This window comes from Chinchilla lanigera, unplaced genomic scaffold (assembly GCF_000276665.1).
Source record: "Chinchilla lanigera isolate Chin_1 unplaced genomic scaffold, ChiLan1.0 scaffold00047, whole genome shotgun sequence".
Classification (NCBI taxonomy): Eukaryota; Metazoa; Chordata; class Mammalia; order Rodentia; family Chinchillidae; genus Chinchilla; species Chinchilla lanigera.
Window position 1 is genome coordinate 17100870 of NW_004955448.1, and position 23031 is coordinate 17123900.

At 41.4% G+C, this 23031-nt stretch overlaps 1 protein-coding gene across 2 annotated transcripts in view; it reads left to right on the forward strand.

Moving 5' to 3' along the window:
- The window catches only part of LOC102027589, a 33358-nt gene extending 19739 nt beyond the window's left edge, over nt 1-13619 (forward strand). Inside the window, exons 4-7 of one of the 2 annotated variants that reach the window (XM_013518596.1) lie at nt 4784-4902; nt 7014-7156; nt 9983-10180; nt 13241-13619. In XM_013518596.1, the coding sequence (XP_013374050.1) occupies nt 4784-4902; nt 7014-7156; nt 9983-10180; nt 13241-13352 (572 nt within the window). In that variant the 3' untranslated portion in view covers nt 13353-13619. The remainder of the gene's footprint in view (nt 1-4783; nt 4903-7013; nt 7157-9982; nt 10181-13240) is intronic. The other variant, XM_013518597.1, reaches the window with a different exon arrangement.
- Nucleotides 13620-23031: the final 9412 nt, after the last annotated feature.

Genomic DNA, 23031 nt, shown 5'->3' on the forward strand with positions numbered 1-23031 from the left:
GTAAGACCATAGACAGTGCATTTCTCAGATCCTTTCTGTATCTCCAAAAGCCAGGAAAATAAGATAGCATAATTCCTGCTGCAGTGAGTGCTTAGTTTTTATAAAACATCAAGTATCTCGGCACTCCTCCATCAGTATGTGAAGTCTTGTAGTAATACTATAGATCGTATAATTGCAGTACTGATTTGGAAAAAGCCACTTTAGGTGTATTCATCTGCTCATTTCCCTCCTCTCTCTCTCTCTCTCTCTCTCTCTCTCTCTCTCTCTCTCTCTCTCTCTCTCTGTCTCTCTGTCTCTCTCTCTCTCTCTATGGCATTACCTAAATCAGACCTGTCTTCTTTTGTTCAAAGTCATTTAGCAAAAGAAGATTGAAATCACATGATTTTCTTACATTTTGAGTAAAATGTGTTCTCATGTCTAACTCAACTCTATTGCCACCTAAGCACTGACTCTTATTTTTTAAATGTTAGTAAATAATACTACTAGAGATAAGTTAGAGTTGTCCTTTTGGACAACTTGGAAAGAATATTTGGAAAGAATATTTTTTCAAAGAGGGAGAAATTTTATGATATTCAGAAGGAATAGACTAGAGAAATAGAAGCCACATGTGTAACATTTGTAAGGAATTCTTCAGTAAAAGGAAGAGAATGCTATGTTATGGGCTAAAATGATGGGTTTCAGTTTGGTTCTTAAAGTGTAGCATGTGAAAAATTCAGAATCCAAGTCCGTGCAAGCAAAGAATCTGAGGTAGCTGGTATAAGATGGGGCTCCAGAACACGCATTTTTAGAAAGTACTGCGGAAAATCCTTTTGCAGATGATCTGATCGCTATCCTAGGAGAAATACTAATTTAAGAGAGTTGAGGAAAGGAAAAGAAATTTGAACAGAACACAAGAGTGATTAAATAAGTATGCTGGTATATGTGTATGCACGCAGGGTACGTAAAGGCAAAAACAAATTGTATTCTGAGTACACGAGGAGGGTTGAGGCTAGAACAGTGGTGGTGAACCTATGGTACAAGTGGTATTTGCTTTTCTTTGAAGACAAAAGATGTTAATGTGTGAGAGTTTTTTTCTAAACTAAAATCTCAACATTTGGGTTTAACTGCAGTGTTGGTACTTTGTGATAAGTGAGTGAGTTTGGGGCTGCAGTTCAGGCACTCGTCTCTGAAAGTTTTGCCATCACCAGGCTAGAGGAACTACAAAAACTGGAGATGATGCAAATAAAATGTGAAAGTAAACTGAAAATCAGCATGAGTAAAGAGAGTCCTCTGGCTCCCTCATCCCTGATTTAAGTGACCGGGTCATGTGCTGTGGTTATCTATCAGCAAAACCACTCACACGTAATGGCCACGGGGACTGATCACCCAGAGGGCATCCTGGTTCTGCGGAGGAAAGGCATGTTCCCCGTGCATAGATGATCAGCAGCACCCAATCGCTTCTAAGTGACTAGTCATAAAGGAACACAGCGTGATCTACAAGATGGAAAACACTAGAAAATGCTATGCTCTCAAACTACCGTGAAAATAGATGTCCCATCTTCACTGCACTTAACTTGGTTTGAAATTTGTGCTGTGAGACGGAGAACAAGTGCTTTGAAAAGCGTTTTGGTAAGACGCCTCCTCCTTCTAGATTATGTCCTAAAGCGCTCTTCAGAGCTATTTCAGTTGATCTCAATGGCCCAAATTGTATACAAAGTTGGAGTTTGTGAGAAAAGAAAGGTAATGTGTGTGACAAACAGCAATTTCCCAAAGGTTTGAGTGCCAGATTAAGAGCAATTGAACTTCTCTCAATTAAATGAAGCAAAAGAGCAAACTGTTGGCAGAATTCTTTTAAAGGATACATTATTTGTTTGAAAAACTTCCAGCAAGTTAACTCAGTGACTGTTACAATTTACACATCCAGTGAGAAGATAAATAACAAGCTCAGAGGTAGCAGGCAAAACCCAGCAACCCTGGACTGTCAGGTATTCCAGTTCGCAGTCTTAGCTTCTAAGATACTGTGTTGGTTTGGGGCTTCTTTTGCAAGGTGAAACAATATAATACAGGACACATATTTTATATGATTATATATATAATAATCACCTAAGAATGATATACAAAAGAATGCAGGAAATCTGTCCATACACTAAGACCAAGGAATCCAGCTGAGGGCCTGGATCTCACAGAAATGTCCTGCATGAGTCCAGCTGAAGACCTAGAGCCCATAATAATGCCTCCCAGGAGTCCACCTGGAGGCCCAGAGCCCATACCAATATCTCATGCAGGCCTGTTTCATGGATCTGCGCTGAGAAGGCCCAAAGGTCAGTGGTGGAATCTAGGAAGTCTGTGCCAGCAGGAAGAAGGACCTGTGCTAGCAGGCTGAGGGATCTGCACTGGAACCAGGAAGCAATGCTCAGAAGAACCAGAGCTCCCCTGAAATGTACCACAGCCATCCTCAGCAACAGTGAGGTCCGGAACTCTTCCACTGGTCAAGATAGCCAAGTTCCCATCCAGAAAGCCAATGCAGTAAGCTTCTCTAGGAGACCGGCAGTGCACCAACTTACCCTCTGGAGCCAGGAAGTAATGCTCAAAGTGAGGACCAGAGCTCCCCCAAAGTGAAATAAGGCCATTCTCAGTGCCAAGGAGGTCCCGAGCTCCTCAGAGGATGAAAATAGCCGAGTTCATCAGGAAAGCCAGCATGGTGAGCTCCTCCAACAGAACCAACAGCTCTTTACAGCTTCTACCAGCTCCAACAGCCTTTGTCCACTCCCAACAGCCAACTTTCTCCTTTTTCAGCTGTCTCTTATGCTGCTGGCAACAGTCCCCAGGTGGGCCTCCCACACCCAGCGCCATGCTCACTCAGTTCAGCTGGGGGTTATAAGTTGACCACCGGTTATGAATTCACTACAGATATATTTTCAAATACCAACTAAGCCTGGGCAAAAATACGAATCCAATTTAATATAACGTCTCACAGTGGACGTGACCTTCGGCTTCCAACATCAAATAAATCTTTGAAAGCTCTGGTAAACACAAATAATTAAAAGACCAGAGAATCAATAACACTCAAACAAGCAATACAGGGCAGAGTTTAAAAACACTGGGGTATCTCATTCACACAGACTAGATACCAAATTGAGAGTAGGGGTGCATTAAAGATAATACATCTCAAACGTATCCCTGGCCAATTAGATGATTGTTTCGGTTTTCCACTTTACGATTGACTCAAGTCATCATCAATAAAGAACTTTTCCTGTCTGAGGATATTTCATTTATAAATTGGTTAGCCCTATCACACTGAAGGTCAAAGGATTTCTGGGTGGCAACAGTGGAGTTCATTATGAGAAAAGTCCTTTAACAGCAGGTAAGAGCTTGGCCTCCACTGCCCTCTGGTGAAAAAACTAATGTTTGTAACAAAATAATGAAATATCAGACTATTCTCTTACGGCCTTCCATAAATCCTTCACAAATGGATTCACTATTTCCTATCATAACCCGGACACACAGGCCACAAAAGCAAAGTAAAGTTTGTTCTTAAGTGTTGTTTTTCTATTTTGTGTGTGTGTGTTCACCTGCAAAATGAAGAGAGTCATGCAAACTAGAAAAATGCAGTGGGGAAATGAATACAGATGCATCAGGTATGACACACATAAAACACGTTGTTGGGAGGCAATTGAAATAATCCCTTGTGGGACTGTTTGCACGGGCTGGCTGGGGGTATAAGAAAGGGACGTTTCCATTGGTGGCACAGCAGAGACGGTAGGGCCTGTGGCGATGTTGGCCTGCTGGCCTAAACGCAATAGAAATCAGTTTTCAGAGATCCCCAAATTCAGCTCATGTTGGGTCCTTCCTTAATGCCTTCCCTGTATCTGCACACCTGGAAAACTGAAACCCAGAAAATCAAACTTAGTGACCTGTAGTAGCACTACTGCCTTACATCCAGCTCTGCACTGGAAACTGCGGTCTTCCCTAACCACGGCAATTCTGAATGAAACTTGTCTGGAGGATAAGGCTGGAAATAGTGGGATACAAGTTTGGAAATGGACTCCAGGACAGGATGCACAGTGCTGCGTGACACTGGAATTTGTAGGCAGTGCTGTGAGCGTGTGAGCCTCGTAGAAGCACTGTCGGGGAGGCTGGATGGTCGCTCGTGTCACTTATGTTAGAGGAGAGACGCAAGCAGAGCAGGGACCCCAAAGAAGGCAGCTGCAGCGCACGTAGGTGTGAGGCCCTGAACACTGGACAGGAAGGAGCAGCTTCTCAAGGCAACATAAATATGAGTAATTTAAATAAGCTTATAATTTTTAATAACTATATTCACTTTCTTCTAAACTTCTTGAAAAACAAAATAAATGAAAAGCAAGGAGGTTGCTGCTCTGGTTGGTGCTTCCTCCGCCGTGTGTAAATCATCTTGTGATGGGAGGACCTGGGGTAAGCCTGTCACCCAAAGCTTCTGTAGCTCTGGGGGAAACAGGAAACTGGGTCGTTTCAGTACCATTGAGGTCCTACGAATCCGAGTCAGTGTGTCCAAATCAGAGGCCCGTACTTGGCCCTCCCTTTCCATAGGTTCTGCGTCCACGAATTCAACTGTTGGAGAACTTGCAGGTCCAGAGTGTGACTATTTTGTTTAGAAGTGATGAGAAAGAAATTACTAAGAAGATTTTAATCCTGCCCCCGGATTAGGACATTTTGTTACTGCTCGCATTATACACATGGAGCTCCCAGAAAACTGGCCGACTTACAAGTGAGGGCGCTCCTGTACCCTAGCCTCCTTCCAAGATGTCACCCAGTAATTTTTCCCTAGGGCCGTCTGAAGAAGCCTTGCTTTGCAGAGAGGTGGGGTGTTCCTTGCCGCCAAAGAGAAGAACCCTTGAAAAAACCAAATGGGAAGCATGGCTACAAGAAAACTGGGAAGAATGCACGGTGAGAACTTTAAAACAGAGCTATGCTCCCCACTGAGTAAGCCCGACGCCCCTTTTTGTGGGGCAGTTATCCGTAAGTACCAAACCTTTCAACCTTTTCAGAGCTCTCATACAAGTTCAGAGTTGGGGCTACTTTTCTTTTTTTACCTTTCTCTTCATCACAAGGTGTGGGACATACTTTAAATACGATTTTATGCAAGTATTGCTGAATTCCTCCGGAAAATGTTTAAAATAGTTAAGAATGGAATTGTTCTTTTCATTTAAAAAGTAGTCAGATTTTGGACAATAATCTCTTTGAGCGAGGTCATGATGCAATCTGGAATCCCTTGAATCATGCGTGAGGGGAACAGATCTGCTCAGGTGGGGGCGCCGGCCTGATCCACGCAGAGCTGCCCTGCGACAAATCAGATTTGCGCTGAGCCCGGCCTTGGCACAGGCCTGCAGTGAGCTGGCTGCCCTCCGTGAGGCTCCTAGTCCCAGCCAGCTAAGTCCTGTTTGGAAGGAGGTTGAAGATATAACTGAGAAAGATAAATGTTTGCAGCAATAAAAGAACAGTGCAACTTCTTCACCCAAAAGTGGAATGCTCAAATGGTAACTGGCTGTAGGAACTCTCCAGAAACAACAGTGAGTTTGAGAGCTCCTTTTGGGGTCTCTCGGTCCCTCCTTTGCCCCACAGACTGATCTTGTATGTCATAAAAGTATAAGCAGTGGGGAGGAGCTTCAGAGAGGGACCGGTCTAGATCCTGTCCTTTCGAGAGGAAAAGGAGGTCCATAACGAATCAGTTTGCCCAAGGTTGCACAGGTTGTTAGAAGAAGATCTAAATGTGGAATATCTTATCTTAGTCCAGTGATTTTTTTAAAAAAACTTATTTTTAATTTATTCACATATAGTAAGTGGATACATATTACTCTTTAAACATGTACATCTTATACCTGCTGACATATTCTAAAAATGTGAACAATACACTCAAAGCCTTGACTGCCCCTCCCATGACTCTTCTTTCTGGGAGCCATTTTGGCATTTATACACGGTCATTCCGTATAGCGGCATTTTAAAGCAAGGAAATACCGTAAAAGCCAATGGGGCCTTGCTAATAAAGAAAACTTAACTGACCTTTCATTACCTGTGCTCTAAGAGAATGGCGAAGCAAACTCTAAGCTGTCATAGAAAATTTAATTATGAAATAATGGTAAATAAGAAAATGAGGTGACATTTAATTATATATGATAGGTATACACTTACCATTTCTTAAATTTTATTTTAAAATGAAGACCTTTAATACTTTTGGAAATGGAATTTGCAGTATCAAATTTTTATATTGTTGAAAAATATCAAGACTTAGTCTTTCTAAAAATAAAGTTTTCTTTATTTCCTTAAATAGCATATCGTAAGAGTCCCCCAGATATCAAAATCTTGAAAAGAGGATTATCATCCAACGTTCATAGTTTCCATCGGTTGCAATTGGTAGTGAAAGATAGATAAAAAGGCTAAACTGACCTTTAGGAATAGTTTTTTTAAGAGCAATGCTACTGCTAACAGCAGTTTTAATTTACTTTGCATCAAATTCACTGACCCTGAAAGTAAAGTAGCCACTGCATTTGAAATAGGCAAACGTGTTTCTAGGTATGTATCGCTAGTTGCTCTAAAACAAAATAGTTTTCACCTTTTAAAAACTTGTAAATAGTTTTCATCTTTTAAATGACACTGCTTACTCTGAAATTTTTATAGCTATGAATTCTGAGTATTTCTGAGAAAGATTGATGATAAGTTATAACTAAGGCTAGCAATTCTCCAAGAGAAATGAATGCCCTCCACTCTACCGCTAGAGAATATCAGAATAAGTTTGAAGGTCCTGTTCTTTTCCCCTTCCTGTACCTCTGAAAATTTTTTGTAACAGGAAGTAATCCTGACCCAGTTCTTTACCCTCTCGTACATCGAGAATCCCTGCAACATAGCTGTGAGTTTTTTCATGAATGTGTATTATGAATTTCAAAAAAAGAAAGAGATGAAAACTACTGGCTGAAGTAATATATATAACATATTTTAAATTAATAGCTCCTTTCCATAATTGACAAAAACTGACTTTTTAATTTTTATTTGTTTTGCTTTAGAACTTGAACATTTCATTTCAAGATTTGGGGGACCCTTATCAAATTGAAAATTTTAAAAGGATTCTTCGAAGATTAATTCGAGTTGAAACTCTCTGGTTAGTGGATAATTCGCTGGTGGACTTAAGTGCTATAAGATTGCCAAGGTACCTAGTTACTATGTTAAAGTTAAAGCTTCGCTATTTGAATATATGTGACTTTGTCTATACACATTATATATCACCTTATGTGGTCAGGTCTTACGAGTGATATGTTTGCCAAAGTGACATATATGGCAAGACAGTAAGAAAAAGTTATATTTAAAAATCTCACATCTTAGAAGGAAGAAACTATTATTTTGTAAATTAATACTCTTTTTTTGTTTTGTTTTAAATACCACTTACTTGTACATTTTGCAAATTAATACTCTTATTACTGATTGTTAGGAGAATAATTGTGATAATGGGAAACTATGTGCAGAAAACTTTGCCATTTTTCTTGTGTTATACACTGGAAAATATAACTCCATTACTTACATATTGCTATAGTTGTGAGATAGTAACTGTTAGCTATACTAACAGAAAACCTACGAGCAAAGACTCAACAAGGTCGCTGAGTGTGAGCTTCAGGCTTCCATTCTAATGTAGTGATGAAGGTTGGTGATCAGATTAGTAATAAAACTAAAAATTAAAAACTGTACTAGATCAGCCAAAGATCCCAAATTGCTACTATGAAGGACAACAGGCTTTTCTTCTCAGGACTGTGGCAGAACGCTTTTTCTGTCAGCTTCACAAGGCAGAACTGGTAGGTGGCATGAGCTTCAGAAGCAGAAGAGTCCTTAGGAGTGAGTTAGGAGACAACCGAAGTGGAGCCTAGACAGATGGGAAGGTAGATTCAAGAGCATAGACAATGTCTGATCTGGAGCTGTGGGTAGGCTGCAGAAATAGAAGAGGGACCCAGGCAGGCAGGTGTATGCAGTCCACCTGGGTGTCCATGCCCGCCTCCTGCCATGTTCAAAGTCGTTTTGAAATTTTACATTACTTGTATAGCAGGTGAATTTAATTCTGCTCTTTTGAAATAATTAATTTTAAAATATCTAAACAAAACATTTCAAAGTAAACTTTAAGGCCAGGGGTGGTAGTACACACCTGTAAATCCTAGCACTTTGGAAGCTAAGGCAGGAGCATCACCAACTGTAAAATTAGCCTGGACTGTGTAAGAGAAACTGCCAAAAAAGAAAACAAGAGCAATTAAGAGAGAGAGAGAGAAAGAGAGAGAGAGAGAGAGAGAAAGAGAGAAACATTACATCAACAAATTGTTTAAAAATCAGTATCACTGGGTGTCAACTTATCTGGTGAGTATTTTGGGGAGGTGATTTCTCTTCACAGATACGGACTGGGGATGTGATAGTGAGGCATTAACTAGGTTTTTCTGATGCACATTGAAGTGAATGCACAACAGAAATACTTTAGTGGTAGCATTTGTCCACAGCATACTTTGGAAATACTGACCTAAAAGATCACTCACTTGGAGTATTTGAACTTGACTTGATTCAGATTAACAGGCTTTTGAGATCTTATCATTTTATGTAAAAAAACAACAAGGTCATTAAAAGACTCGGTTTCAACGTTCTCTAGAAGGATACTCTTGGTTCTTATTTTCTTTAGAAATAAGACAACATGACATGAAATTACACAGCTGCAATTCAAACATTACAGCTTCCAAATCAGTTTCTCAAGGAAGAAAAACAGTGGATACATCTTCACTCCTCTTCTCACCCAGAGAAGAGAATTTGTGTCACAGCCATTAGGTGGGTCCAGACTATGCCCCGTCACCTCTACTGCATGGCCTGTCTGTGATGGCGTGATTCTCAGGGACTGAAAGGGTCACAGGACATGCATTTAAAAGTGGATACATGACTGATAAACAAGAAAAGAACAGATTTCAGAAGCGAGTCACAGAAGGCAGACCGGGCGAAACTACCTGAGCTGTGTTTCCAATGAAAAACTGCCTTAGGAGGAAAGTGTTCCTAAATATTGTGTGTAACCTGGAAAAAAAGTGACCAAAATTATCAAGGGTATTATTAAGACTGTATGAAATGTGTATTTGGAGAGGGATTGGAGGGAAACAAGGAAAATGAAAATAATGCACTTGAAAAAATGGGAATGAAATCTAGGGTTCAGACCACAAGTGTTTTTCTGCAGCCTCTGTGCAGCAGTTCTCTCTGGGGGTGACCCACTTACCGTTAGCAGGTATTACTTACACGTGTCACTGTGGAATCCAAGGCCCATAAAGAAGTTCCCTATGTTTCCCTCATGATATTAAATTCCAAGTTATAGGTAAAGAAATATTTTGTCATTGCATGGTGTCATTGATAGGCTTTGAATTATTTTCTCCACATATACAGTCTTGTACAATTATGGTTTTACAGCAAAAATATTATCAGAAAAGTATATTGAATTTAAAATGCCTAATACAAATTTCTTCCCCTAAGGGTACTTTTAGTTTTCCTTTATATAAAAAAGCCCCTTTTCTGATTTAAAAGACTGTATTTTAAATTAGATATATAGAGCTCAATATAGAACATTTCAAATACAGAAAAGTAGAAAAATGACAATAGCTTTATTACGTAGGATGATATTCCTCCCAAGTTACTCTATTTCTGTGTACACTTTTGTATTACACTGAGTATATGCAACTGTGCATGCTTTCATTCAGGATGTATCAGGAATCCAAACGGGCCCAGTACTGTGCTCGATACTCAGTACGCACACTGGAAAAGAAAACTGATTGCTGTGTAGTCCTGGCTCATGTATCTTGGTAATTTTCTCTTAACGTCTGATACCATAGTGCATTTGTAGGAAATATCAGTGTCCCGGTATTGAGAGCCCCTGCTCTAGGTGATGCATGCCAGTCCTGGGTAAGGTGTGATGGCAACCCCTTCAACATTTTAAATACAAAAATGTAACAAGCGCTTTGTGTTTTGTATTCAGCTGCAGAATTTTAAATATGAACAAAAATTGTCTCACATCTTTTAAAAAATTGCCAAAGATACCTCAGATACAGCATTTATCCCTGGCTGAAAACCACATTGAGACCCTGGATGCACTCTCCAGTTTGCAGTGCACGCCTTTGCAATCCCTCGTGCTCACCAGGAACCCTTGTGAATTTCACCAAAATTACAGAAAAAGGTGAGGCCCCAAATGCCTAAGGACTTGTTTCTACTTGTCTGGTGACTTTTCTCTCCTTGCTGAGACAAATACTCAACCCCTGAAATTAAGGAGGAAAGGTTTATTTAGCTCACAGTCTGTGGAGGTTTCCGTCCATGATCTGCTGGCTCCAAGGCAGGGTGGCACATGGCGGAGGGCAGCAGTTCAAGGCGGCAGAGGACAGCAAAGGGGGTGCAGGGCAGGGCTTTTTTCCTCCCTTATATTGTAAGCGGGCTACCCATGCCAGCCCGCACCCAGCGCAGGTGTAGCACTCACACCATCTCCGTGCCCTCCTCTTCGCAGGCTCAGGATGCTTACAGAGTGAGGACCCTGGCCCCCTGCTGACTCCTCAGTTAAACTTCTCACACTGACACACTGCAGGACTTCGCTGAAGCTACACTTTTAACCATTTTTACTTTGCTCCCTTCTTGTTTATTTTCACTTAGTGTTTGTCATACGTTCAAAGCTTCGTGCTTCTAAGGCCACCTAAAGAACTCTGAAGTAATCTTTCTTCATCTTTAATACAGTTTTCTACCTTGGCTGCTTCCAGATTGCTGTAAAGATTTTAGGCTCCCTTTGTAGTGTGATTTTGCAGATACAAAGATCCTCTAGGCATTTTAATTCAGTCCAATTGACATCAGGATTAATAGCAGCATATACCTATTTACCTCCAGCTAATTATTAGCACCATCATTCATGTACTTAAAGTAATTAAAAAGACCAAAACAAGCAACTAAATTCTAAACTTCTGTTTCCTCCCAGAGGACTTCAGGTCATCTCCTCTCAGATGACTATGTTTTACAGAAGTTAGATTACTTCTAGGGCAGCATATTCCACTCTTTGATTATAGTCCTTTATCTACATTCAACTTCAATAAAAAGATGTCGTTTTTAGCATCTTCCTTTCTCACGTCGGCATTTTCCCATGATAACAAGTATATTCAAGAGACTTATATAATAGCACCATTTTCAATTCTTGATGCACAAGGAAAAATTGCTGAAATAAAAATCTACTCTCTTGTTACTGTCTAAATCTCATTACTGCTGTTGTCTCCCATATGAGTGTAGTTTGAAAGCTGCATTTTCTGTCTGTGATCGTAAATTCTCAAATTATTTTTATATAATAGTAAAAACTGGTGGCACAGTTGCTTTAATATTGGACTAAGATTTAGGCAAAATAATATTTTGAAGTTTAGAAGTATATTTCCTGCAGTCACAGGAGCCTTAGCTGGACATTTCAGCATCATTCATAAAGGAGGACATTGTCAGTCAGAAGGAACACTTCAAAGTATTATGTTTCAATTTTATTCATTTGTATGTGAGACTTTATGAATGATTTTGGTTCCAGCTCAGTCGCTTCCGTTGAAGTGACTTGCCACAACAGTGTGAAGACCGTCTGACAGCTGGCATGCCCGTGGGCTCGCAATAATTCTGTCCTCAGAATTCACGATGTGGTATAAAGTTATGTGAAAATGAATACAACAAGCTTCTCCTCTTTTCCCAGTTCTAGCTCCACTCTATCGTGTCCCAGATGGATGTATATTGACTTCTTAAAACTAGAGAGGCAGGTTATGTTGACTTAGGTGGTGTAGAATGCTTTAACAGAGAAGTGTGCTCATTTTAAAGAATGAGGAAAGGGTTCAAGCGCTCACTCGTACTGAGACCCTAGGCTGAAGTTCAAGGTACATCTAACTTTGGGTTCAGTTACCAAGAGAATAGTCCACATGTTGAAGACTGTGGCATTATTCATTCTGTGACTGGGTATCAGTACTGAGCGTTCGGACCAGACCTGCAAAGATCCTTTATGCCGTTCTCAGAATCATGTGAAGTATAGATTTTTTTGATTACTGTCATCTAGAATTGAGACTGTTTTTCTCTTCCTCCTTTGTTTCAGCTGCTCTAATAAGAAAATAGCACAATTTAAAAGGGAAAGGACTTAATGATAGAATTTACAGTGTAAGTCCCAGTGGGTGAAAAGGGTAGCCACATTTCATGGGACACCCACAGGCAAAATTCTCTGGCCATTTTCTAGAAATCGGTATGGTATTATATCACCATAGTTAGATGTTTTAAAAATAAAAATACAAGTAATTAGGAGTTCCTGCCACCTATGCATAAGTTTGGACTCAGAAGGAGAATTTAGATTTCAATCTTTGCTTTCATCTCCAGGCTTTATGATTTTGGAGAAGTTACTTAAAACGAGGAATAAAAGTCAACCTCATAGGCTTGTTATGAGGATTAAGATAATGTGAGCAAGCATTTAGCTTTTTTAAAATCAGCGAGACAATAGCAAATTTTAAGACTGCAGGACCGACCAGCATTAGCTGACTCAACACATCTGCTGAAGTCTTTTCCATCCGGAAAACTTGAAATCTAGATTCCTCTGACCTGAGCCAGTAGAATTCCCAGATCTAGGGAAACTGTCCTCTTGGAAGTCAGTGCTGCTTCATAACACTGCTGTGCATTAAGCACTGTTTAAATGGAGCCCCCGACAGATCTCTTCTTGAATCTGGAAATAGCTAAACTTGAAATATGAGCTGCAAAAGTGCTCTCTGTCAAGAGAAAATAACTCAGAACAATATTATTTCCTAACCTCCCTTTATACCTCCCTGCTATCATTAAACAACAGGGGCTTTTTCTTTGCTTTCTCCCTTTCTCTTTTAAAACTTTTAACTTTATAATGGGTACATTTGTCACGATCCTTCTTCTAGGGTAAGTTGACTATATCCAGGCATTGATTCTTTCCTTGTAGCACTTGTAAAAACTGAATGAAGTTCTCTCATAAAGGCAGATTGTGTGCAGCCTCTCTGACCAATATGTATCATCTGCCGAAAGACCTGTTAGATGCCTGAGAGGGCCAACGTGGCACGTTCATCAGCTCAATGAACACACATAATACTGTTTATTTTAACACCACTGCAAAGAATAAAGTGACAGCCAGTCATCTTTCCTGTAATAATAAGCAAGGCCAGTCATTTATAAAGAATAAGTGAAAATGCTTTTTTTCTACGTAGTTACTTTATTTTTTATATTTTTGCTTTAGAGTGTTCTCCTGCTTGCCAAATTTAAAGATGCTGGATGGGATCTTGAAGCTACCAGAAGACTGTTCGTCACCAAAACCCAATATTTTTTCACAAATATGTGTTATATCCTAATGTAATATGTATAGAAAGGAAGCAATCACCACTACTGCTAAGAGATAATAGCTGCAGGAACTGCATGATTAAATACTGTAGTTTTAATCAAGATAGGAAGACACTTTCGGTAAAGGATCAGACAGTAAGTAAACACTGTAGGTTTTGCTGGTCTTATGGTCTCTGTCATAGACACTAGCCTCCGCCATTGTAGCACAAAAACAGTCATAGAAGATACGTAAATGTATAGATGTGGCTATGTCCCAATAAAAGTTTATTTGTAAAAAATATGGCACAGTGCAGTTTGCTAATATCTGCTTTGAATTTTAAGGTCTTGTGGTGGATTGCATTGCTCCTTAGCAGTATCCACATGCCTTGTCTGGAAGAGCTGTATGTGCAGTATCCCCTACTCCTTAAGCTGGACATGTTAAGCAGCTTGCTTTGACCAGTGAAATAGGTGAATTTGATTTAGGTCCCTAGTAGTCAGACATTCAAAGAAACTATTTGTATTTTGTCACATTTTCTTTCCTTGTGTCACAGCAGTGGGAAAGCTTCTAGAATAAAGGTGCTCCACTGGAAAATAATTCCAGTGACAAAAGCTTACACGTCTTCTTCAGAAAGAAAACTTACGTATCTTGTAGTGTGGCTCCTCACTGAGCCTATATAGGATCTGCAGTGCCTGTGGTGAGGACAGCAGTTATCCTACAGAGGATGTACAGCAAGAGAGAGGGCATCTGTGCTTTCAGTTTGGGGGTTTCCTGTTGTCACACCCTAGGCTCACCTCTCCCCACTGGCACTGTAAATTTAGAGACTGCAGCAAAGCTTGTGTAATGTGGTGTCCCTCTCCCAGAAATAGCGCAGTAAAACCTCAAAACAGTGAGTGGTGGATAAATGGCTATTGCAGGAAATCGTTCATAGTTAGGGGAATTATCAGGCAGAAAACAACTACTAGGGTTTATGTCAATTTTTTTAAAAATTCTAATTAGAGTAACAGTATTGGAAATAGAAGTAATGAGGGCATGAAAAAAAAATCAGGGAGATATGACAGCCTGTAAGTGTGTTATTGTTTAAGCTAGTTTAAATTGGGCTTTCTTTTACTTGCAGGCAAAAACATTTTGACAAGAAAAATCATGGGTTTCATAATGGAGAATCAGAGGTGCTGGGTTGTTGCACTTAACTCTGAGAAAGAATGGCTATGCTCCCTAATAAAGGTCTCAGGGTGTACATACGTATTCCTAGGAGACAGACTATGCCGAGCTTGCAATCTCATATTCTGTTCTGAACAGGTGCATGTTCTCGGACAGTGTAGGCAGAAGGGGTTTGCTTAAGTTGCTGATGCCTCTCTCTCACAAGGGCAACGAATAGAGGAAGGTGTATTCAGGAGGAACTGAATATCATAAGACCTGAAATTTAGTCTTGTCCACTCTTTGGAGTGGTGGGAAGGAGCTTCAGCAGTCACCAGTGGTGACATGTCACGTGACGGCATTGCCTCATTTCAAAACATATCTGTTCACTTGATCTTTGCCATCTTTGTCACTTATACTTAAAATTTCCATAAATTAGCTTCACTGCTGGCAAAAAGTCACCCATGTTTCTCAACACAGTATCACTAGGCCACAATAAAGAGTGACTCCAATCTCTAGGCATATTCCTTCTCACAACAGTTGGTTTACAGAATATTAAGGGTGGTAAGGAAAATAGAGAGGCATAATGCAAATAACCCCACTACTGTAAGGTAATTCCAGTGACTAAAGCTTACACTTCTTCTTAGAAAAGAAAACTTACATAGTTTACTCTTGTAGTCTAGCTCCTCACTGACCCTAATGAATGCTTGTATCAACTTTACAATATTCATTAAAGGATTTTCCAGTTCACATTTGAATATACTGAACTGTGAGTAATACTCAGCAATCCTAATCTTTAGGAAGTTCTCCTTTACACTGAATTGATAATCTGCCTTCTGCAACTTCCTTGTAATTTTTCAACTTTATCAAATTATTATAATTAATTCCATCCTGTAAGGAATTTTCCTCAGCTTCAAGGTTCTTGAAAGTACCCTGATATTTTATGTGTTGTTACTTAGGAAATATAAACAGTTAAGCTATGATTCTGTGAAGGGAGGGGGATGGCCAGAGGGTAGGGAAAGCTAACTAAAATAAAACCAAAGCAAAAAAAAAACTTTATTTTTTCCATATCCTTTATTCAACCAAAGTAGAAGATGCCTAACATGAATCTGCTACACCAAATTTTAAAAACTGAGCTAGCAAACTTATTTTTCAATTTTTGAGAAGTCATCTACATTCAATTATTTCTTTCCAGAATAGAACAGTTATAACTAATTGCTTGTCATTATACTAGCAAGCTGTGTTAATGGATGGCCATCTTTTTGAAGGTTAATTGCAGGCATGAAACAAAATTTCTCATTAGTGTTAGTGCTTTGGAACAGATGCATCAATATTTGAGCCATGCGGGTGTGTATTTGCTTATATCTGCTTTTTCTCTGTCATCACTGGAAGTATTACATGAGTTTTGTTTAAAATGTCTAAAAGATCACGCCAAACCTTTATGGTACTTTATATAAAAATCATAGTGAAATCTGTTGCTAAAATTTTTCTCCAAATATCAGTGTCCTTGAGCTACACATATTTCATGACATTTCTCACTTTTTTTTTATTTTAAAGAATAAAAGAAGGATAACATAATAATAGGGGGGACTTAGCAAATTACAGACAAAATGGTAGGAAATTATCAATGGTTATCGTTTTACATATTATTATCTACAAAATAGTTTCTCAGGAAAACAAATAGACAAATAATAGTGAGTTACAGACAAAAGAGGTAGGAGATTATTAAGAGTTGTTGTGCTATACTTTGGTATCTTCAAAGTGGCTTCTAAAGAAAATAAATAGAGCTATACATGAGTGACCTATTGAAAAATCATTAACTATTCTCAATGGTTGTTGTAGGAAACACATAATAATAAACATACATTATGAAATAGGATAGGAACATTACAAACTTAACACAGTTATGGATAGATTAGTAGGAAAATATCAATGGCTGCTGTAATATGTGGTGGTATCTTCAAAGTGGTTTCTCAGGAAGACAGAGATATGCAAGAAGGATCTAATAAGTAGTTACAGTCTAAGGGTTGTCAAAAATAGCATATTACCTCCTCCCCAGTGACTCCTTTTACTGCGGTATGATGGCTGGAAGGAAGGCCAGGATTGAAAAGAAGAACCGAGAGACTTGCACCTGTGACTAGCAGCAGGCTGTTTTCTTGTTCCTCCATAGTTATGATTACCCAGGACTCCTCGATGGAGATGATGGTCTGGCCAGAGGGAGAAGGCAGACCATGCCCCAAGCCCTCTCATTCCTGTTGGACTAACTGGTAGCATGGGTCTGAGCTCTGGGGCCTCCACCTCAGAGGGCAGACCGATCTCCAGTGGTCTCCTTTACATCCAGGGCATGGCCCATGGGGCCTCTTAGGGCAGTTCCTCTTGAGGTGCCCTGGCTTTTAACAGTGGTAGCAGATGAATGCAGTTGTCGAGTTCTTCTTGGAGCCCCGGGAATCAGACCTGGGATCTGTTTCTCTTAGTGGTGCAGCAAAAGCAGCTGCTTTTTCTCAGTCTCTTTGTTTTCTCTCCTTGGCCTCCTCCTCATCATGGCTATAGAATACTGAGGAGGCAATTCTTACTAACATCTCAAGTGAGCTATCTGAGGTGAAAGCCAGTCTTTGTAGCTATTTCTCTCCAGCTTCCCATTGCTTTGGGACCCCACAACCAGTTAGTGTCCTCTCCCAAACTGTCAGCACAGGCAGCAGGAATCCTGCTGCAGACTTCTCCGGAGCTCCACCACATCCTGTACTGTCAGGGGAAGAATGGCTTCCAATGAGTCTCTGCAGGTATTGTGCAAGGTCCTCCTGGTTTACAGCTTCCTAGCGGCTCTCGTGACCCCAGTCCACAGGACCTCTGACTCCATGGGCTTAGTCTGCATTCTCATGTTCTCTGAGTCCTTGTTCAGCAGCTGCTCCTCCGCTGGCTCTGGACCTTTCTGGTACCCAATGGCAGGAGAAAGAGTGACCCGTTGTATGGCATATATTCCCAGGGGTTGTTCAAAGTTTCAATGATTCACACACATCCGTGGGTGGGCAACTGCAGTCGGTACCTGGTGGGCCAATTGTGTCACTGTTTCTCTGTGTCATATAGATCCCAATTGAGCAGCGGCGACCGGCCTAAGGGCCGGCGCACACTAGCGCTCGCCGCCGCATGGCTCCCCATGCCCTGGGGGCCCACCCTCCAGGAGCCAGCAGGCAGGAAGCTAGCCAGCCAGAAGGCTGGTGCTCCCCACCCGCAGCTCCCTGTGTGCCGGAAGCCCTCCTTCCGGGAAACCACAAGGCCGGGAGTAAGTCGCTGGTCCAAAGCCGCAAAAAACTGGCGCTCCCCGCCCGAGGCTCCCCGTGCGCTGGGGGCCCACCCTCCGGGAGCCAGCAGGCAGGAAGCTCGACATTTCTCACTTTATAATTTATATTCTAATTATTATTGACAATGTCTACTAAAACACAAACTACCTCAAGGACAGATTCACTTTAATTTCTCTGCATATACTTCAAGAAGAGGGTTGTTCTCAATGAGTGGTTAGATAAAATTTGAATATTTTCTCCTTGAGATTAGATATCTAGTACTATAAAGTTTTTAAAAATACTGTATTTTAGTAGTTTAAAGAAATGAAAGTTATAGGGATTATCATGGGTACCTTTCTCATTGCTGAGACAAAATACCTGATGCTCAAAGTGAAAGGTGGAAAGAATGATTTCAGCTCAGTTTGTAGAAGCTCCATTTCATAATCAGCTGGCTCCCGTGCAGGAGTTTATGGTCGAGGGGCATCAGAGTGGAGAAACAGCTTGTGGTGCGGCAGGGAAGGCAGAAGGCAACAAGCAGCAAGCAGTAGCGCAAGCAGCCAGCCTGCCTTTCCTCTTTTTCCCATGTAGGCTATCAGCCTTTCTGGTGTTATCACTTAGAACTATGCTAATTCCAATAAGTGGACTAACTTAGTACCACTTTAGTACCACCCTTAATCCCAGTATCACTTAATCCAAATTCACACAACCTAACCCAACCACCTTTGAAACTCCCTACCTATGAGTGCTTTAGGGGGACACCTAGACACAAGCCATACATTTCACCCCTGGCCCCAAAAAACTAAGGCACATCCTATTGCAGGAAAAATTCAGGCCCAAAAGGAAAACACTGCGCACCAGAGAGATTTTGGAAGGCAACTTTAATGTAACGCTAGCAGGCCGATGGGAACCAGTTCCAAATCATCAGTCTCTAAGTCAGTCAACTTAGAGTTCGGTTTAAACACATTTTGCAAGTAGAAAGTACAAAGCTGATATCAGGTTATTACATGTTTGGATACATGGGTTACATGAATATTTTGGTTATTTTTCTCTTGTTGCTGAAACAAAATACCCAATGACCAAAATTAAGGAAGGAAAGGTGTATTTAGCTCACAGTCTATAATCAGCTGGCTCCAGGGCAGGGTGGCATGGCACAGGGGCAATAATCCAAGGCAGCAGAAGACAGCAAAAGCAGCAAGAGCACAAGGGAAGGGAGCAAGCCTCTTTTTTCCCTTTTACTGTATATTGGCTCTCTGCCCATGCCCACACCATCTTCATGCCCTCCTTTTTACAAGCTGGGGATGTCCACAAAGTGAGGACAGTGGCCCCCTGCTAAATCACTTAGTTGAAAATTTAAACCTCTCCCCTACAGCCTTACCACCCTGAACATACCCAATCTCATCTGAAAATTTATTCTCAAGTTGGCACAATGAACAACATTCTAGAGTAGCAAAGGCATGTCCTTTTCCTCCCAGGATGTAGAACTGCTGAGTTACTTAGTCAAGCTTCTAGACTCCTCAGGTTGACACAATGTATCAACCATAACAATCCACCCCTTGTCACTTAGCAATGAGAGACATTGCTTTAAACCAGTTACCAGACACAAAGGCATTATTCTTATTATTGCATAACTGAAACATTATAACACTGGTTTCACAATCTTTAAGAACCAGTATTAGGCCTATCAACATTATATTACATTAGAACCATAACAATTTGCCCCTGCCCCCCCCAAAGACTCATGCATATCCCTTTATGCAAAAGGCATTTAGTCTATCTGTCTGCAAGAGTTGCCAAAATCCTAACAGTTTCAGCACTGCTGAAAAGTCCAAGTCCCAAGTCTCCTCAGTGATGTAAGGCAAATGCTTTAGTTGCAAACCCCTGTACAAATTAAAAGTTAAACACTTTCAGCACCTGTACAAATTAAAAGTTAAACACTTTCAGCAGTCAATGGTACAAGATAAACATTTTCATTTCAAAAGTTACAGACAGGAATACAAAGGAGTGGGACCGAAGCAAGTCCAAAATCCAGCAGGGCAAGCATTTAGTCCTGTAGTTCCACGTCCACCATCTGAAGCCATCTGTGGCAAGTTGTGAGCTCTAAAGGGCGTGTGTGACTCACCTCTATGTCCCTTTTGGTGGTTATAGCTCTCATGGCTTCTCTGTTAGGCCCACTTTGCTCCCTCCTTGCAGCTTGTCTTAGACGATCTATGTTTTTGGCTTTTTTAAACTGTTAGGGGTCTCTGCTGCCCTCTAGGCTTTTTACTCAAAGCTTCACACACTGACCTCTCAGGGCACACTGTCCGGTCTCCCAGACCTTCTTCTGAAATTGGGGTGGAAGCATTTTTAACCCCAGAACTCTTGCATTTTGCATGCACCTAAAACCAGTGCCACGCGGATGATGCCAAGGTCTGCCATCAGCTGAAGCAGGAGCCAGGCTTTCCTCTTCTTAGGGGTCAAGCGCCTGGGTCACCGGGCACTCTGAATACAATTTTGAGGAACAAATTTTTTATGTTACCACCATTCTGCAACTGCTGTGGCCGCCACCATTCTGGAACATGGCACTCTGTGGCTTTCTTCTCAAAGTCTTTCATCTTCGCAGGTTTGAGGCTGCGAAGGGTGGAGGCTTGGTGCTTCGTGTGATGCCCTCAGGCCATCGTTTATATTCTCCCATCCCTCCTCAGCAATTGAGAGCTCTTCAGCTCTACCTTTGCAGTCCACAGCTTTACTGGAGCTTTTCTTCTGGCCAAACTCAAGGCACTTTAAATCATCCTGCTGGTCTCTTTGCTCTTGATTCTCAGCGTAAATCTGGCTAAAAGCCCTCACAAGAGCCATGCCACTGCCCCAACATTCAACTGCCTGGAAATTTCTTCTGCCAGATTAGTCTGCCACCCTTAATCTTAGTCTCAGGCAAAGTCTCTGAACATGAGCAAGATGCAGACAAACTTTCCGCCAAGCCATAATGCACACCATCTGGAGTCCAACAACCATTGTAGTCCTTCTTCCCAGCAAAACCCTCCCAAGCCTCGTCTTTACCAGCAGAATTTCTATCAACCTTCTGGTCTTCTGAGCTCTGACCAGAATCTCCCAGTCAGGACAGCAGAAATCGTTCTAGTGCTTCTCTTTCAGGCTGAATCTCGGAACCTTTCCATACTCTTCTCACAAGCCATTCTCAAAGGTTCTTGAACCACGTGGTCAAGTATTGTCAAAGCAATGGCCCCACTCTCGGTGCCAAATTTCATTTTGGTTACTTTTCTCTCGTTGCTGAGACAAAATACCCAACACCAAAGATTAAGGAAGGAAAGGTTTATTTAGCTCACAGTCTGTGGAGGTCTCAGTCCATACTCAGCTGGCTCCCAGGCAGGGTGGCGTGGCACAGCGGCAACACTTCAAGGCTGCAGAAGAAGCAGAAGCAACAAGAGCACAGGGGGAGGGCAAGCCTCTTTTTCTCCCTTATATTGTATATTGGCTATCCACCCACTCCCACACCAACTCCATGCCCTCCTTTCCACATGCTGAGGACATCCACAAAGTAAGGACCTTGGCTCCCTGCTGAGTCACCAAGCTGAACTTTTAAACTTCTCAAACTGACACAATAAACAACATTCTAGAGAGGTAAGGGCAGGTCCTTTTCACCCCATGATGTAAAACTGCTGAGTTACTCAGTGAAGCTTCTAGACTCCTCAAGTTGACACAGTGTATCAACCGTAACAATGAATTCAGGCATATGTTGTCAGGCAGATTTGCTCTAAGCAGGTTTACTTAAAAGGAATTGTTTATCACAAGACAGGAACATTTCAAGAGGAAGGGAGGAAGGGGGTCTGCAGGCAGAGCTAAGTGTGTCCTTGACTCGGCTGGTCTGTTCTGGGCATCAAGTCCTTGAAGCAAGTTGGAAAAACTGTAGATGTACTCTTGAGTAGACAAACACAGACAGCCCAGCTGCATGTGTCAAGCTGTCCCGGCTAGTTTTCTGGAAGGAGCAACTGTACACAGTCAGTCAAGGCTGCCTGAGCTTGTCAGTCTAACTATGCGACAAGCAGCACGAGCCTAGCCTGTTTTAAAGTGGTCACAGGCTACTAATTGATGTTTAATTTCTGCTATAGGAACTTCTATAAATTTGCCATTACATTCCCCCCTGTTTTTATTAAGGGGAAGATTCTTCTTCCTCAATTTCCTCAGTACTAAGGCATTGAGAAGGGGAGGTAACTTTTAAAAAGAGTTAGTGGTGTATAGCCTCAAAGCGTTCTACCAGGATGCAGGTCAGAATGCAAATCACACAAGGGCCTAAAAGAAGAACTGTCAGGAAGGCCATTAGGCCCAAGGAAAGCTCCTGTCCATGAGGGGAGAAAGTCTAGAGATCCACACCAGGATGAGTCAGCCATTGCATATTTAGTTTTGTTTTGTTTTTTGTTTGTTTGTTTGTTTTTTTGAGATGCTCTTGTAACTGTTGAGAGTTTTTATTATTTTTTTTTATTGACTTGTTGACATAGTAACAACATTTTTTTCCAAGAATAGGCAGATCCCTCCATGCTGGACTATTAGGAGGTCTAAAGCTCTGCAATTTTGAAGGACAACTGTGGCCAAAGAATCTATCTCATCTTGCAGAACATTTGTTGAGCTGTGTATGTTGTCAAATTTCTTGCTCTCTGGGTACTTAACTATAGTGCTGTTGGCCGATACCCATAGCTGTGGCACTAAGAGTCACACTTCCTGTTATTGCTCTACAGCCAGTGTGGGCAATATCACGGGGTCGTGTTTCTGATGTGACTGATGGGGATTTGTCAGACCTTGCTGACCTGGGAACAGAGGTCGGGTACCAGAAAAGCAGGTACACAAAGACTCATTTCAGTGTTATGAACACTTGATGTGCCCTATCAGAACAAACAAAGTTCCAAGGGGGTGTTGCTAAGGACCCTGAGGTGGCAGTCAGTGCGTCTATGCAGTCAGCAGAAGCACTTTGACCCTTAGTGGAACCCAGCAAACAGGCAGCGTCTCCCCATATTACTGTAGGATGCAGCTGAAGTAAGAGATCCTGAGCATTAGTTGAATTGAGCTTAGAATTATTTTGAGTTAGACCTGGAGCTCAATAGGAAAGAACAGAGAGAGGAACATAAAGCCAGCAGTCATTGCCCAAGTCTGGGTATACAGCCTGAGGGATGAGAAGACCAGAGTAACCAGGAGGGGTCTTAGCTTCCAGTTCAGCGGTATCATCGCACTTCTGGTACAAGCCGCCCCTACTCAGGCAAAGCCTCTAAGCCGGAAGAGCATAAGGTTGCAGGAACAGGAAGCAAACTTTGCCAG